Here is a 13,001-nt window from a genome sequence, read left to right as displayed (position 1 = left end):
CTTATCCAATCCATTCCACTTGTTCATATAGAGACCGCCCACGTGACTGAAAATCCAGTCCGTGTTTTCCCTGCGACCTAGCTTGCACTCCTACAGCGTGTGTGTGTAAGATGAAGTCCACACAGAGCGGCTAGAACAGCGTGAGGAGAAGGACGTGAATGCAGAGTGGATATAAGAAAGTTTTTGAACAAAGTAAGTATTCTTCTCTGCTGCTAGTAATAATTAGTTAGCCCCCAGCTAACAGCACAAAGTCCCATGTAATTAATGAACCAAGTGCTTCCTGTTTGACAAGTAAAAACCTAGCTTGCACAGTTACTTTCCAGCTCTAAAACAACTCTGCTACTTAGCTAGCTAGTTAGTGTGAAATGCATTGTGAAGGCCCTGGTTGTTTCTAGAGCTAAGTGTGCACTCTCTTTACCATATACTATCTTTGGGCTGATTTCCTTCCTTCTGGAGCATCAGCTGTGTTTCTCACTTTATGCACGGATGCACACCTGAAACAGGAGCTGAGCTCATTCACTATGATTATCATCATTGGATATTAACAATAATAATAATGATAAAAATACACTAATAATAATAATAATCAGTCCACCACCCCATTGACCTGCAGGAGTCAGGACAGAGGAGCACAGGGAGTGAGAGGGGAGAGATCTCTACTGGAAAGGTGAGTCTGAAGGATTTCACAGGATAGAGTCATTAGTGATGCAGACAGTCTTTGAATATGATGGAACTCAATATGAATATGAAACATTTCAATCAAGGCGCACCATGACAGACTTATGATTGATTAGATAGATAGGTAGATAGATAGATAGATAGATAGATAGATAGATAGATAGATAGATAGACAGATAGATAGATAGATAGATAGATAGATATGTAGTGGCACTCCGTCTCTTTCTTCGTCCTCTGTTTCACTTATTGGAGTCAACTCACAGTATTTGCAACGCGAGTGAAAAAACAAGACAACTTTCCTTCGTTTCGAAAGGTTTACTGAAAAAATGTCAAAGTAAAATACAGGTTTAACAGAAGGTCTAACGCACGGTCAAAAAACTGTGTAGCTTCCTTTAATATTTGACTCCAACTGCTGACGTTACATCCGTCACATTTAACTACGCAGTGATGTCACAACCGAAACATTCAGAAACATAAAAAATAACCTTTTCACCATTTTAATGACTAAATTATGACCTTACAAACTATTTTAAACATTATGAATAAACATGAAATTACTGAAAATCAGATTTTAATCATTTTTAACTAAATGTTTGTAATCAAATGGATTATAAGCATATTGGCTCTTCATAGATAGATAGATAGATACATAGATAGATACATACATAGATAGATAGATAGATAGATAGATAGATAGATAGATAGATAGATAGATAGATAGATAGATAGATAGATGGTAGATAGATAGATAGATAGATGGTAGATAGATAGATAGATAGATAGATAGATAGACAGATAGATAGATAGATAGATAGATAGATAGACAGATAAAATATTTCCCTTCACTCCCTGAATCTACTAACGCTTCTCATCCACTCTCAGCAAGCTGACACCTTTCCCCCAGAATCCACCTTGTTTGAAGCATCCGACAACATCCAATCAAATGTCAGAATAGCCCATGAAGAAGTGTGTAATGGATGTTAGCGACGCGAGCCCATACGAGCCACACAAACACCATGCTACCAAAGATAATTACATTTGCGTACAAAACCTACGAGGTGGTAAACAAACAAAGAGCTGCCAGATGTAGAACATGCAGTTCAAGAATTACAGACGGGGATGCAACAACTTCAAACTTCGTTCAACATTTGAAGTCACACAAAGAACGGTAAGTGGAGGCTAATATTTATTGTGAGTAAATGCATTAGATAACGTTAGCTAAACGGCTAGTTTAAATAGCATTACTGGAAACTACAACTCTGAAGGTACGTTAGCTGAAGTTATGGGGAACGTTAAGGCCCCTCCCCATTTTGTGTCAGAGTCGTGCATTACCTTGTCGGGGATCATTTCTCTTCATTTCTCCTCACATATTTAATTATTGATTATTTGTTTTAGCACCTGTTTATACAGTGGTGACATTAAGTACTGCAGGCTACTAATAAACGATACAGTTTACATTACTTGTGCTTACTTTTCCATATCGTGCTACACTATACTCCTACTGCATTACATCTGAGAGGGAAATCATTTACTTTTTACTTCAGTATGTTTGTCTGACAACTTCAGCTAATTTTCAGATCGCACTGAAAACCTTGCATTGTGTATTCAAATGTTCTGATTTTGAATGTTTGCAATTTATTTTGTTTTGTAATTAATTCCAATTTCATTAAGTGTTACTGTGGCTTTTAAATATAACTTAACTTCATAACTTTTCCTTTAACATTCCCCTCAAAATCTGAATTGTATGCTTCAAATCTGAAGCTAATTTAGGCGTTGTAGTTTACAATCTAATTACTTTAACTAGATTGGTTATAAATCTAGTTTCATCTGCAAGTCATGTGGGCCTGTAATGCATTTTCTGACATCTGTTTAACATGCTTTTCTCTTACAGATATGAAGAATACCAGATCAACAAAAGAATCATAAATGAGCCACAACAGCCGTCAGTCTCACAGTTCATGGACACCCGTGCAGGGCAGTACAGCACAACTCATCCTCAACAGGAAGCAATCACTAATTCAATACTGTCAGACTTGGTTATTGATTGCAACATGCCGCTGTCTATCGTGGAAAACAAGAGTTTTTGTTTTTTCACTGTTTAAAGACTAATATGCAGCAGACTACATGAGACTGCAGACACGCTGAGATAAAGCTGATAATAATCCACTTTACATTCTTTAATCTGTGCCAGTAGAAAAGGCGTCGGCACGTTAATATCATGTTCATACAAAAAAGTTCTTATCTAAACCAAGGCGCTTCAGAGTTTTCCATGTTTTTACACCGTGTCCTAACAGCACGCCAGACGTTTACATGGCGTTGCATTGTTGCATCCGTTCCATATTTCATTGTTTGCTCTGTGAAGTTCAGTTTGTCCTTTCAAACAAAATGACATCTACAGAGCTCTCATATTGAGGAGCTGTCGACTCGAATCACTCAGAGGCTCGTCAATAAACCACTCACCATCAGATCAATGAAGTTTTTCTCAGCTGCTGACACAGGTCAAAGGTCAACATGTCAGTCCAACATACAGACTAACAAGTGACAGAAGTTAGAGTAGAAACACATCTCACTGAAGTCTGGAGTCAAAAGAATCATCACATGAGAAGAAGAACTGCAGCATTTCTTGGTAGCTTTTGACCTCTGAACATTTCTAGCAGCTGTTTCATGTTTGACCTTCCTCTCCTGTAATGTGTGGAGAACAGATTCATTAGAAATATCACTGAAATGAACTGTGAGCTGATTCCTCTGTCAGTCCCTGATGGATGAAGATCTCCTCAGCTTGCAGAGCTTCTCCACACACAAGATGGTGGAGGTTCCTCCTCTGTGGATCATCAGCTGCTCCTCTCTGCTCCACCAGAGTCCTGATCACTCACATTATGACCTATATCCTCTCCACCATCTAAAGAGAGAAGAAGAGAGATGACAGAAATCAGAAGTTACTGTCATGTTTACATTTTAGTTTCTGTCGTCATGACAACCTGTAGTGACCTGGGGCCTGCACCATGAAGCAGGATTCAGGGTCACTTCAGGGTTAACCCTGGGTTTACAGTCCTGAAGGTGGTTCACTTCTAAACTGGGAATATCGCCATGGTAACTGATGCTGCACACCTAACCTGCTCAGGAGCAGGATATGTTGGAGATAAGAGATCAACCTGTGAAAATCTCACTGACCAATCAGATCTCTTGATGGTGGCGCTGTGTGAGCTGATGGAGAGAGAGCAACAAACACTTCCTGTGTCCCGTCTGATTTGACATCATAGTCCTTAAAGGTCATGATTGTTTGTTCCTGATATCCTTCATCCTTTAACAGAGAAAAAGCAGCGCAGCCTTTGAGTTGTTTTGAAGATGTTCAATGATGAAGAGCTTCTTCTGCCTTTGAATGATATCTTCATATGAATGTTTAGTGTCTCCATGCCGCTCTGTTTGTGATGCTCAGAGCTGCAGCTGAACTTCTCAAACTGTTCTGGTCTCCACATGAAAGAGTCAGAGCAACACATTCAGTTCAGAGAAGAAACACGAGTTCTTCTGCTCAGTTCTGAGGTGAACTAACGATGGGAAGGAAATAGAAGAAGCCGTAGTTTGGACATGAATCCTCTCTGATGTTTCTTTGTTTCTGTCAGTTGTCCTTCCTGCATTTGTTCCTGCAGCTCTGTAACTTTAGTCTTTGAGCCTGTTTGTCTTCAACTTCTTCATATTATTCATATAGTTTGTTCACAGTTTGTTAGATATGATGATCTGCTGACTGCAGACTCTGTGATGATTGTGATAGGTTAAATGAAGCTAGCTCCGCCCCTTTTATGTGAGCGTGCTCTCTGAAACTCTGGGTTTACTTGTCAGGTTGATAAGCAGCTTCATGTGACTGTTCAGCACCATCTCTTCTGTCAGGGTTAGTGAAGCCAGATCACAGAAAACAAACCCTGAGTATGTTGAACTCTCTTCATAGTGTCCACCCACAAAAGGATTTCTCCAACAACAACAAGAATCTGAATGAATGAAATGAGAGCTGTAGCCACTTTTAGATTGTATCTTCAATCTGTAATGTTCTCTGCTTTAAAGCATTTGTATTGTCATATTGTGCTTCATGTATTTTAATGGATCCTCATCAAGTGTTTTGGAGTTTAATGTGTTTGTTTACACAAAGGACCAACTAGAGACACGAGCTGGAAATTAACAACAGCTATAAACTCTTTATGCAGCTCATCAGTTTCATGCTTTGTATTGAGACTATGTTCAATCACATTGTCCCTGTTAAATAAATACATTCAAACATGTGGAGGGTTTACTAAAGAACACTGAGAGACTGACCTCAGAGTCTCCAGTCGATAGTTTAGATTCTTCTTAAGATCACACAGCAGCTTCACTCCTAAATACTGCAGCTCATTGTAGGTCAGGTCCAGCTCTCTGAGATGGGAGGGGTTGGACTTCAGAGCTGAGGCCAGAGAAGAACAGCTGATCTTTGACAAAATGCACCAACTCAATCTGAATAAAGAATAAAAGAAGAATAAAAATAATGTGTTATCCAGTCACATGTGTTCAGGTTGTGATGAGTATCTCAACATCACTTTGTCCTGATGAATCAAGTTTTCTCTAAATGATTAGAGGATCATTTCTGATTGTGTATTCACTAAATCTAAATCCTCCAAATGTCAGCTCAACATTCATCCAGCTGTTCATGTGCACAGATGAAGAACAGGCTGCTGATCTCAGTCAGCTCTGTGATCTTACTACATTTATCAAATCACACATTATTCAATCACAAGTCTTCATGATTTCACTTCTTAACAGAACCAGAGGAAACCAGAGGCTTCATGTGCACCTTGTTCAACTTTACTTCACAGAGTCACAAAAACATTTTCACATCAAATCTCTAAATTATTCAACAAATTGGAAAAAATTTAAAATCTCCAAAATAATTTAAGATCACAAGATTCAAATTCAGACAAATACTGAAAACATAAATCCTGAAATGTGCAACAATGGAGGATGTGGATTGAAATGATCCAAATGAATGACGCAGTCAGTGATCTGACCTCAGAGTCTCCAGTCTGCAGTTTGGACTCTGCAGATAATCACACAGCAGCTTCACTCCTGAATCCTGCAGGTTGTTGTAGCTCAGGTCCAGCTCTCTGAGATGGGAGGGGTTGGACTTCAGAGCTGAGGCCAGAGAAGAACAGCTGATCTCTGAAAACCTGCAGCCTCTCAATCTGAATAAAGAATAAAAGAAGAATAAAATAATGTTTAATCCACTCACATGTGTTTAGGTTGTGATGAGTATCTCAACATCACTTTGTCCTGATGAATCAAGTTTTCTCTAAATGATTAGAGGATCATTTCTGATTGTGTATTCACTAAATCTAAATCCTCCAAATGTCAGCTCAACATTCATCCAGCTGTTCATGTGCACAGATGAAGAACAGGCTGCTGATCTCAGTCAGCTCTGTGATGTTACTACATTTATCAAATCACACATTATTCAATCACAAGTCTTCATGATTTCACTTCTTAACAGAACCAGAGGAAACCAGAGGCTTCATGTGCACCTTGTTCAACTTTACTTCACAGAGTCACAAAAACATTTTCACATCAAATCTCTAAATTATTCAACAACTTGGAAAAAAAGAAAAATCTTCCAAAATAATTTAAAATCACAAGATTCAAATTCAGACAAATACTGAAAACATATAAATCCTGAAATGTGCAACAATGGAGGATGTGGATTGAAATGATCCAAATGAATGACACAGTCAGTGATCTGACCTCAGAGTCTTCAGTCTGCAGTTTGGACTCTGCAGATAATTACACAGCAGCTTCACTCCTGAATCCTGCAGCTTGTTCCAGGTCAGGTCCAGCTCTCTGAGATGGGAGGGGTTGGACTTCAGAGCTGAGGCCAGAGAAGAACAGCTGATCTCTGACAAACTGCAGTCCATCAATCTGAATAAAGAATAAAGGAAGAGAAGGGGGATAAATACTGGTACACAATAATACACATAGCTGCATGAAAGCAAATGACAGGGAGCTGATTGGATGATAAATCTGCATCTATTAATGCATGGAAGGTAACAGCTGAAGAAGTTAAAGAAATGTAAAGAATCACGTTTAGACTAAGAAACAGAGAAGATGACTTCATGAATAACTGGAGTAAATGAGTAAAGGAAACGATGGAGTGGAATAATAACATGCAAATACATTTAATTAAATTAAGAGAGGACTGCAGGACCCCCCATTTATTTTCTTTCTTAATTTAATGATCTTTTTCTCTGCGCAACATCCTCGGTTCTTTATTATGTTTTATATTGTATGTTTAAACAAAGTTTATAAATGTGCCTGGATGAACAAAATGTGTGATGAAATTCATATAAATATTACAGTCAGTGATCTTACATCAGAGTCTCCAGTCTGCAGTTTGGACTCTGCATTCCCTCACACAGGAGCTTCACTCCTGAATCCTGCAGGTCGATCCAGCTCAGGTCCAGCTCTCTGAGATGGGAGGGGTTGGACTTCAGAGCTGAGGCCAGAGAAGAACAGCTGATCTCTGACAAACTGCAGCCCCACAATCTGAATAAAGAATAAAAGAAGTAAATGTAGATGACAGTGAGCTTTATACATGAATGTGTGATGTTGTCCACATGAACACACTGATGTGATCATCATCTGTTCATTCCAACATTGAAGGACTTTATTAGGATGCATTAATACTTTAGTTCTTCCTGATCCTTCTTAGATTCAAACACTCAAAGCTCCTGTGAGGAACTTTCATTACGTGTCTGTTTTGGTGCCCCCCTGTGGACAAAGTGAAACCTCTTCTCTCTTTACTGATCTTGTCCTGTACAGTATTCCCTCACTAAAAACTCCTCCTGCTTTCTTTGAACTCTACAAACTACAAGTCAGTGTGAATCTCTTCTGTAGGAAATGTAAAGAAAGGCTTTTCCAGACAGCGTCCTGTGATTCTCCTCATGTGACAGCGAGCAGCTGGAAACAGGCAGACTTTCAAAAGGACTTTATAATGTTGGTGGTCTCATTGACTTTAGACAATCATCAAGAGAAATCCAGATTACTTTGAGTGTGTTTCATCAGCAGATCAAACCTCCTCACAGTACGTTTAAATCACAGAGTTTGTTTTGATATAAGATCAATAAAAAACATGAACGGTATGAAAGAGAGGACGAATGAGTTCACTCTGGACCAGTGACATCATCACTGACATCATCAGGTCACGTGGCTGCTACAGGTGGAGAAGCTAGCAGCAGGTACCAATTAGCAGAAGTCCCTGGATAGCTGGTTAGCATCAGATGACTTCATGAGAAGATGACGTTATGAGTAACTGGAGTAAATGAGTAAAGGAAACGATGGAGTGGAATAATAACATGTAAATACAATTAATTAAATTAAGAGAGGACTGAAGGACCCCCCCATTCTATTTGTTTACTTTATTAATTTAATGATCTTTTTCTCTTCATAGCATATCCTCGGTTCTTTATTTTTTTTTTAAATATTTAAAAAAAGATTTATGAATGTGCCTGGATGATCACATATGTGATGAAATTCATATAAATATTACAGTCAGTGATCTGACCTCAGAGTCTCCAGTCTGCAGTTTGGACTCTGCAGTCCCTCACACAGCAGCTTCACTCCTGAATCCTGCAGGTTCTTGTTCCAGCTCAGGTCCAGCTCTCTGAGATGGGAGGGGTTGGACTTCAGAGCTGAGGCCACGACGCCACAGTGAGTCTCTGAGAGTCCACAGTCAGAAAGTCTGTAGTGACACATAAAATAGAGAAACATGACTTATAAATGAAGCGTCTGATATTCACGTCTCACATCTGATGATTAAACAGTTTGTCCTGTTTGGTCTTAACTTTACACATCAGTGGAATCTGTCACTGAAACAAAAAGTCTCATCACTGGTTTTCAAACCTGCACATTCTTCACCTGTCAATCATTCACTAAATGTTACAGATGAATGGAAACTAATGGAGTTTTATTTAGGAGGACATCATGTCTATGGTGTAAAATCCCCCCTCCTTCTCTCACTCTCCTCTACCTGGCTTTATGTTTCCTGGGTGGGCGGAGCTTCACAGCTGATAAAGGCAGCCAGCTCACCTGCTGTGAACTCTTTGGGAACAATGGAGCTGACTGCATGTAAATGCCTCATCAATCCTGATAGTTTGGACTGTGAGCTTAAGATGGAAGTTTCCTTTGTTGAAGTCCAATAAGTAGCAGTGAATGAGTTCATTTATTTATCTACTGATTTACTTTGGTTGTGGTTAAGTCATATCTTTAATTCAGTAATAAGTTTTAAAGATGAACATTAGCGTTTGTTACATCTGATCTGTGACTTGGATTATGATGTGAAGATTGATGACGTGTGTTACTCTTTGTCCTCTGACAGAATACCAGTTAAAAACTGGAGAATAATCGATTGGAGTGGAAAGATCTGAGCTCTTTGGTCCTTACAGACATACCACTGAGTTGGAATTATTCCCTGGAACTGGTGGAGCCTCCTTCCTCTCAAATATCCTTCATCTATAGTCTGTGATCTGAAGTGTGATCTATTCAGAGGACTCTCTCTGGAGTAGAAAACCATTTGAAACTCATTGAACAGTAACTCTGGAGGAGGACCATCTCATTCTCGTCTGGCTCACTTCTATAAACGTGAAAATACAGAGACTGCTGCAGAATGATCCAGAAATCAAACAAGTCAGCAAAGAATCAAATGTAGTGAGGTGAAGGATCTCCTGTAAGAACAGTTTATCTGTGATCTACCTGCTGAGATGTTCAGAGATGATGCTCATGATTGATTAGTAATGCCTGCAGAGGCTGGAAGGGGGCGCTCACTGCACCTGATATCTCTCTTTTCAGGGATTAACACTATCACACATCTCAGTCACTTCTTTGGGAGTTCTCTCCTGAATGTGTTCACATAAAAACTATCAAAGATATTTATGAACTCAGGACAAAAAGATAAAAAACATCACGTGTGAAAAAAAAGTACGACTGACTGTTTCTCCTGAACATTAACAGAGGAACAGTTTTTAGTGAACAGAGAGGATTATGTTTAGTTTATATTAAAATAAGTAAATTAGTACATGACACTGATTTATAATGTTCATCACATCTGGACTTACTCTGCCTTCCTGCAGTTCCTCACAGCTGGAATCAGTCTCCATCGTCCCTGCTCTGATGTCTTGTACTTCTTCAGGTCCAGCTCATCCAGAACCTCCTCGGACATCTGCAGCATGTAGGCCAGAGCAGAGCAGTGGATCTCAGAGAGTTCCTTCTTTGATCTGTTCTCTGACTTCAGGAACTTTTGGATCTCCTGATGGACTGAGAGGTCCTTCATCTCCGTCAGACAGTGGAAGATGTTGATGCTTCTGTCAGGAGAGATATCTTTATTGTTCATCTTCTTAAGGTTGTTGATGACTCTCTGGATCATTCTTGGACTGTTGTTTGTCTGACCCAGCAGGCCTCCTAAGAGTCTTTGGATCCTTTTTGGACTGTTGTCTGTCTGACCCAGCAGGCCTCCTAAGAGTCTCTGGTTTGACTTCAGAGAAAGACCATGAAGGAAGCGAACAAACAGGTCCAGGTGACCGTTCTGACTTTCCAGGGATTTCTCCATTGATTTCTTTAGGAGAACATCAAGAGATGAATCTACATGTGTTTCTCCCAGAAAAGCCTCCAGTACTGTTTGTGTTTTTCCCAGAAAAGCCTCCACTACTGTTCTCTTCCTGTTGGTGAAACAGTGGAACATGTAGACTGCAGCCAGAAACTCCTGAACGCTGAGATGAACAAAGCAGTAGACTGTTTTCTGGAAGATCACACACTCTGATTTGAAGATCTCTGTACAAACTCCCGAGTACACCGAGGCCTCTGTGACATCCAGACCACACCGCTCCAGGTCTTCTTGGTAGAACATGATGTTTCCGTCCTCCAGATGTTCAAACGCCAGCCTCCCCAGCTTCAGAAGAAGTTCCCTGTCTGCCTCCGTCAGCTCATGTGGACTCATCTGATGTCCCTCACCATACTTGTTCTTCTTCCTCTGTGTCTGAACCAGCAGGAAGTGTGAGTACATGTCAGTCAGGGTCTTGGGCAGCTCTCCTCTCTGCTCTGTGCTCATCATGTGCTCCAGAACTGTGGCAGTGATCCAGCAGAAGACCGGGATCAGACACATGATGTGGAGGCTCCTGGATCTCTGGATGTGTGAGATGATTCTGCTGGACAGATCTTCATCACTGAACCTCCTCCTGAAGTACTCCTCCTTGTGGGCGTCAGTGAAGCCTCGTACTTCTGTTACCCTGTCAACACATGAAGGAGGGATCTGATTGGCTGCTGCAGGTCGAGAAGTGATCCAGATGAGAGCTGAGGGGAGCAGATTCCCCTTGATGAGGTTTGTGAACAGTGTGTTTAACGATGACTTCTGTGTGACATCAGACACAACCTCCCTGTTTGTGAAGTCCAATGACAGTCTGCTTTCATCCAGGCCGTCAAAGATGAACAACAGTTTACAGACAGCGAGCGTCTCTGCTGCCACCTTCTGTAATGTTGGATGGAAAACACGGAGCAACTCAAGAAGACTGTAGTGCTGATCTCTGACCAAGTTCAGCTCCCTGAATGAAAGCAGGATCAGCAGACTGACGTCTTGGTTCTCTGAGCCCTCGGCCCAGTCCAGAGTGAACTTCTGCACTGAGAAGGTTTTTCCAACACCAGCCACGCCGTTTGTCAGAACCACTCTGATGGGTTTCTGTTGGTCGGGTTGAGCTTCTGTCTTTGGTTCCTGTTGGTCGGGTTGAGCTCCTGTTTTTGGTTTCTGTTGGTCCGGTAAGGTTTTAAAGAGGTCCTTGCACTTGATTGGAGTCTCATGGACGGTCTTCTTCTTTTTAGAGTCTGTCTCCATCTGTCTCACCTCATGTTGGGTGTTCATCTCTTCTCTCTGCCCCTCTGTGATGAAGAGCTCAGTGTAGATCCTTTTGAGGGGGGTTCTACTTCCTGTTTCATCACTTCCTTCAGTCACACGTTCACATCTCTTCCTCAGACTGACCTTATGTTGATCTAAAACCTCCTGCTGACCTCTATCTACTGAAAGAGAGAATGATAGAATCTGATTATTGTTTTCAGATGTTTTTGTAAAAGAAGTAAAAAGAGTTTTAATTTCTAGACTTTTGACATTGACCAATAAAAGTCGTGTTTTAGGAGGAGATCACAGAAGGACAAAGGTGTACAGTCTTACTTTGTTCAGTGCTGCTCTGACTGACTGTCTGCAGTCCAGATCCTGGTCTGGATCTTTCTCCACACTGAGGACAGGACGAGTCCCCTGCTGAACCAGACTGGTCCCAGTATGAGGTGATGCATTGTCTGCAGAACCAGTGTCCACAGCTGGTAGAGACGGGATCCTTCAGGACGTCCTGACACCCAGGACAGGACGTCTGCTCCTCTCTAACATGAGTCCTCTTCGTCCCCCTGTGAAGACATGTCTTTAGAACTAAACTGATGGTTGACTGATTTGAAGATTTATCAAACACAATCTAAAGAGTCAGATAATCACAGAGAGCAGGTAACGCCTTCTTTCTTCTGTTTGGATTCATTTGATTCAGTCAGACTGAACACCATGTGCAGCTTCTTCACAGTCAGAGAATCAAAGAGTCTGATCCTATCATCCACTGTTTCACTTCAGACAGCTGAGCTCGGGTTAGTCCACCTTTGAACTCAGGTTAGACGTGGTGAAACATTGTGAATTACATTGTGCTGGATCAGCAGTATCAGGGTGAACTCACTCTAGGTCCAGTTGACCCAACGACTGACCCCCCTCCTCATTCCCCCGCTGGCCTGCACTCACACTGCTCCAGGACTAACCGGGCCTGAGCACGGTAACCTCTTCTTCATAACATGGTAATACAACACATGCACGGCTTCATGTGAACTTGAAGCGTACTTAGTTTACAACACAAGCAGACTATGAACTAACGTGAGGTAAAGTCTGCGTCCGCATATCAGAGAACAACACGGAGAACATGACAGCTACTTGAAGGACTTTGAGGAATATTTTGAGCCATTTAAGCCCCGTTTCCACACAGCAGTCTGGTACGGATCAGTCCAGTTTGGTCCAGTTTGGTTTGATTAAGTCTGATCCGTTCAGCATCAACAAAGGAGAAAAACGCTACACAAACAAAACCAACGCTGGAAGACATCCAGCAGTTCATCTCCTCTGTCACTGTCATGTGACTCTTTATTACAAGAACTCATCCAGCTTTGTTTCAGAGAAGGCTGTGTGCGGCGAGGACAAAAACAGACGTAAACAATCAGCTGTGTGTTACAGTCAATGGTTTAAACAC

The 13,001-nt window shown here is 41.1% G+C and overlaps 1 protein-coding gene across 1 annotated transcript; it reads right to left on the bottom strand.

Annotated features, from left to right (window-relative positions):
* Positions 1-7,055: 7,055 nt before the first annotated feature.
* Positions 7,056-12,483, bottom strand: LOC306836635 (protein NLRC3-like; the record flags this gene model as incomplete). Its single annotated transcript, XM_079363812.1, has 4 exons — positions 7,056-7,233; positions 8,252-8,428; positions 9,801-11,479; positions 12,472-12,483. 4 exons carry the CDS (start codon positions 12,481-12,483, stop codon positions 7,056-7,058), a joined length of 2,046 nt encoding a protein of 681 aa, XP_079219938.1.
* Positions 12,484-13,001: the final 518 nt, after the last annotated feature.

This window comes from Symphodus melops (genome assembly GCF_947650265.1).
Source record: "Symphodus melops genome assembly, chromosome: 16".
Classification (NCBI taxonomy): Eukaryota; Metazoa; Chordata; class Actinopteri; order Labriformes; family Labridae; genus Symphodus; species Symphodus melops.
This window is presented reverse-complemented; position numbering and strand designations above follow the sequence as displayed.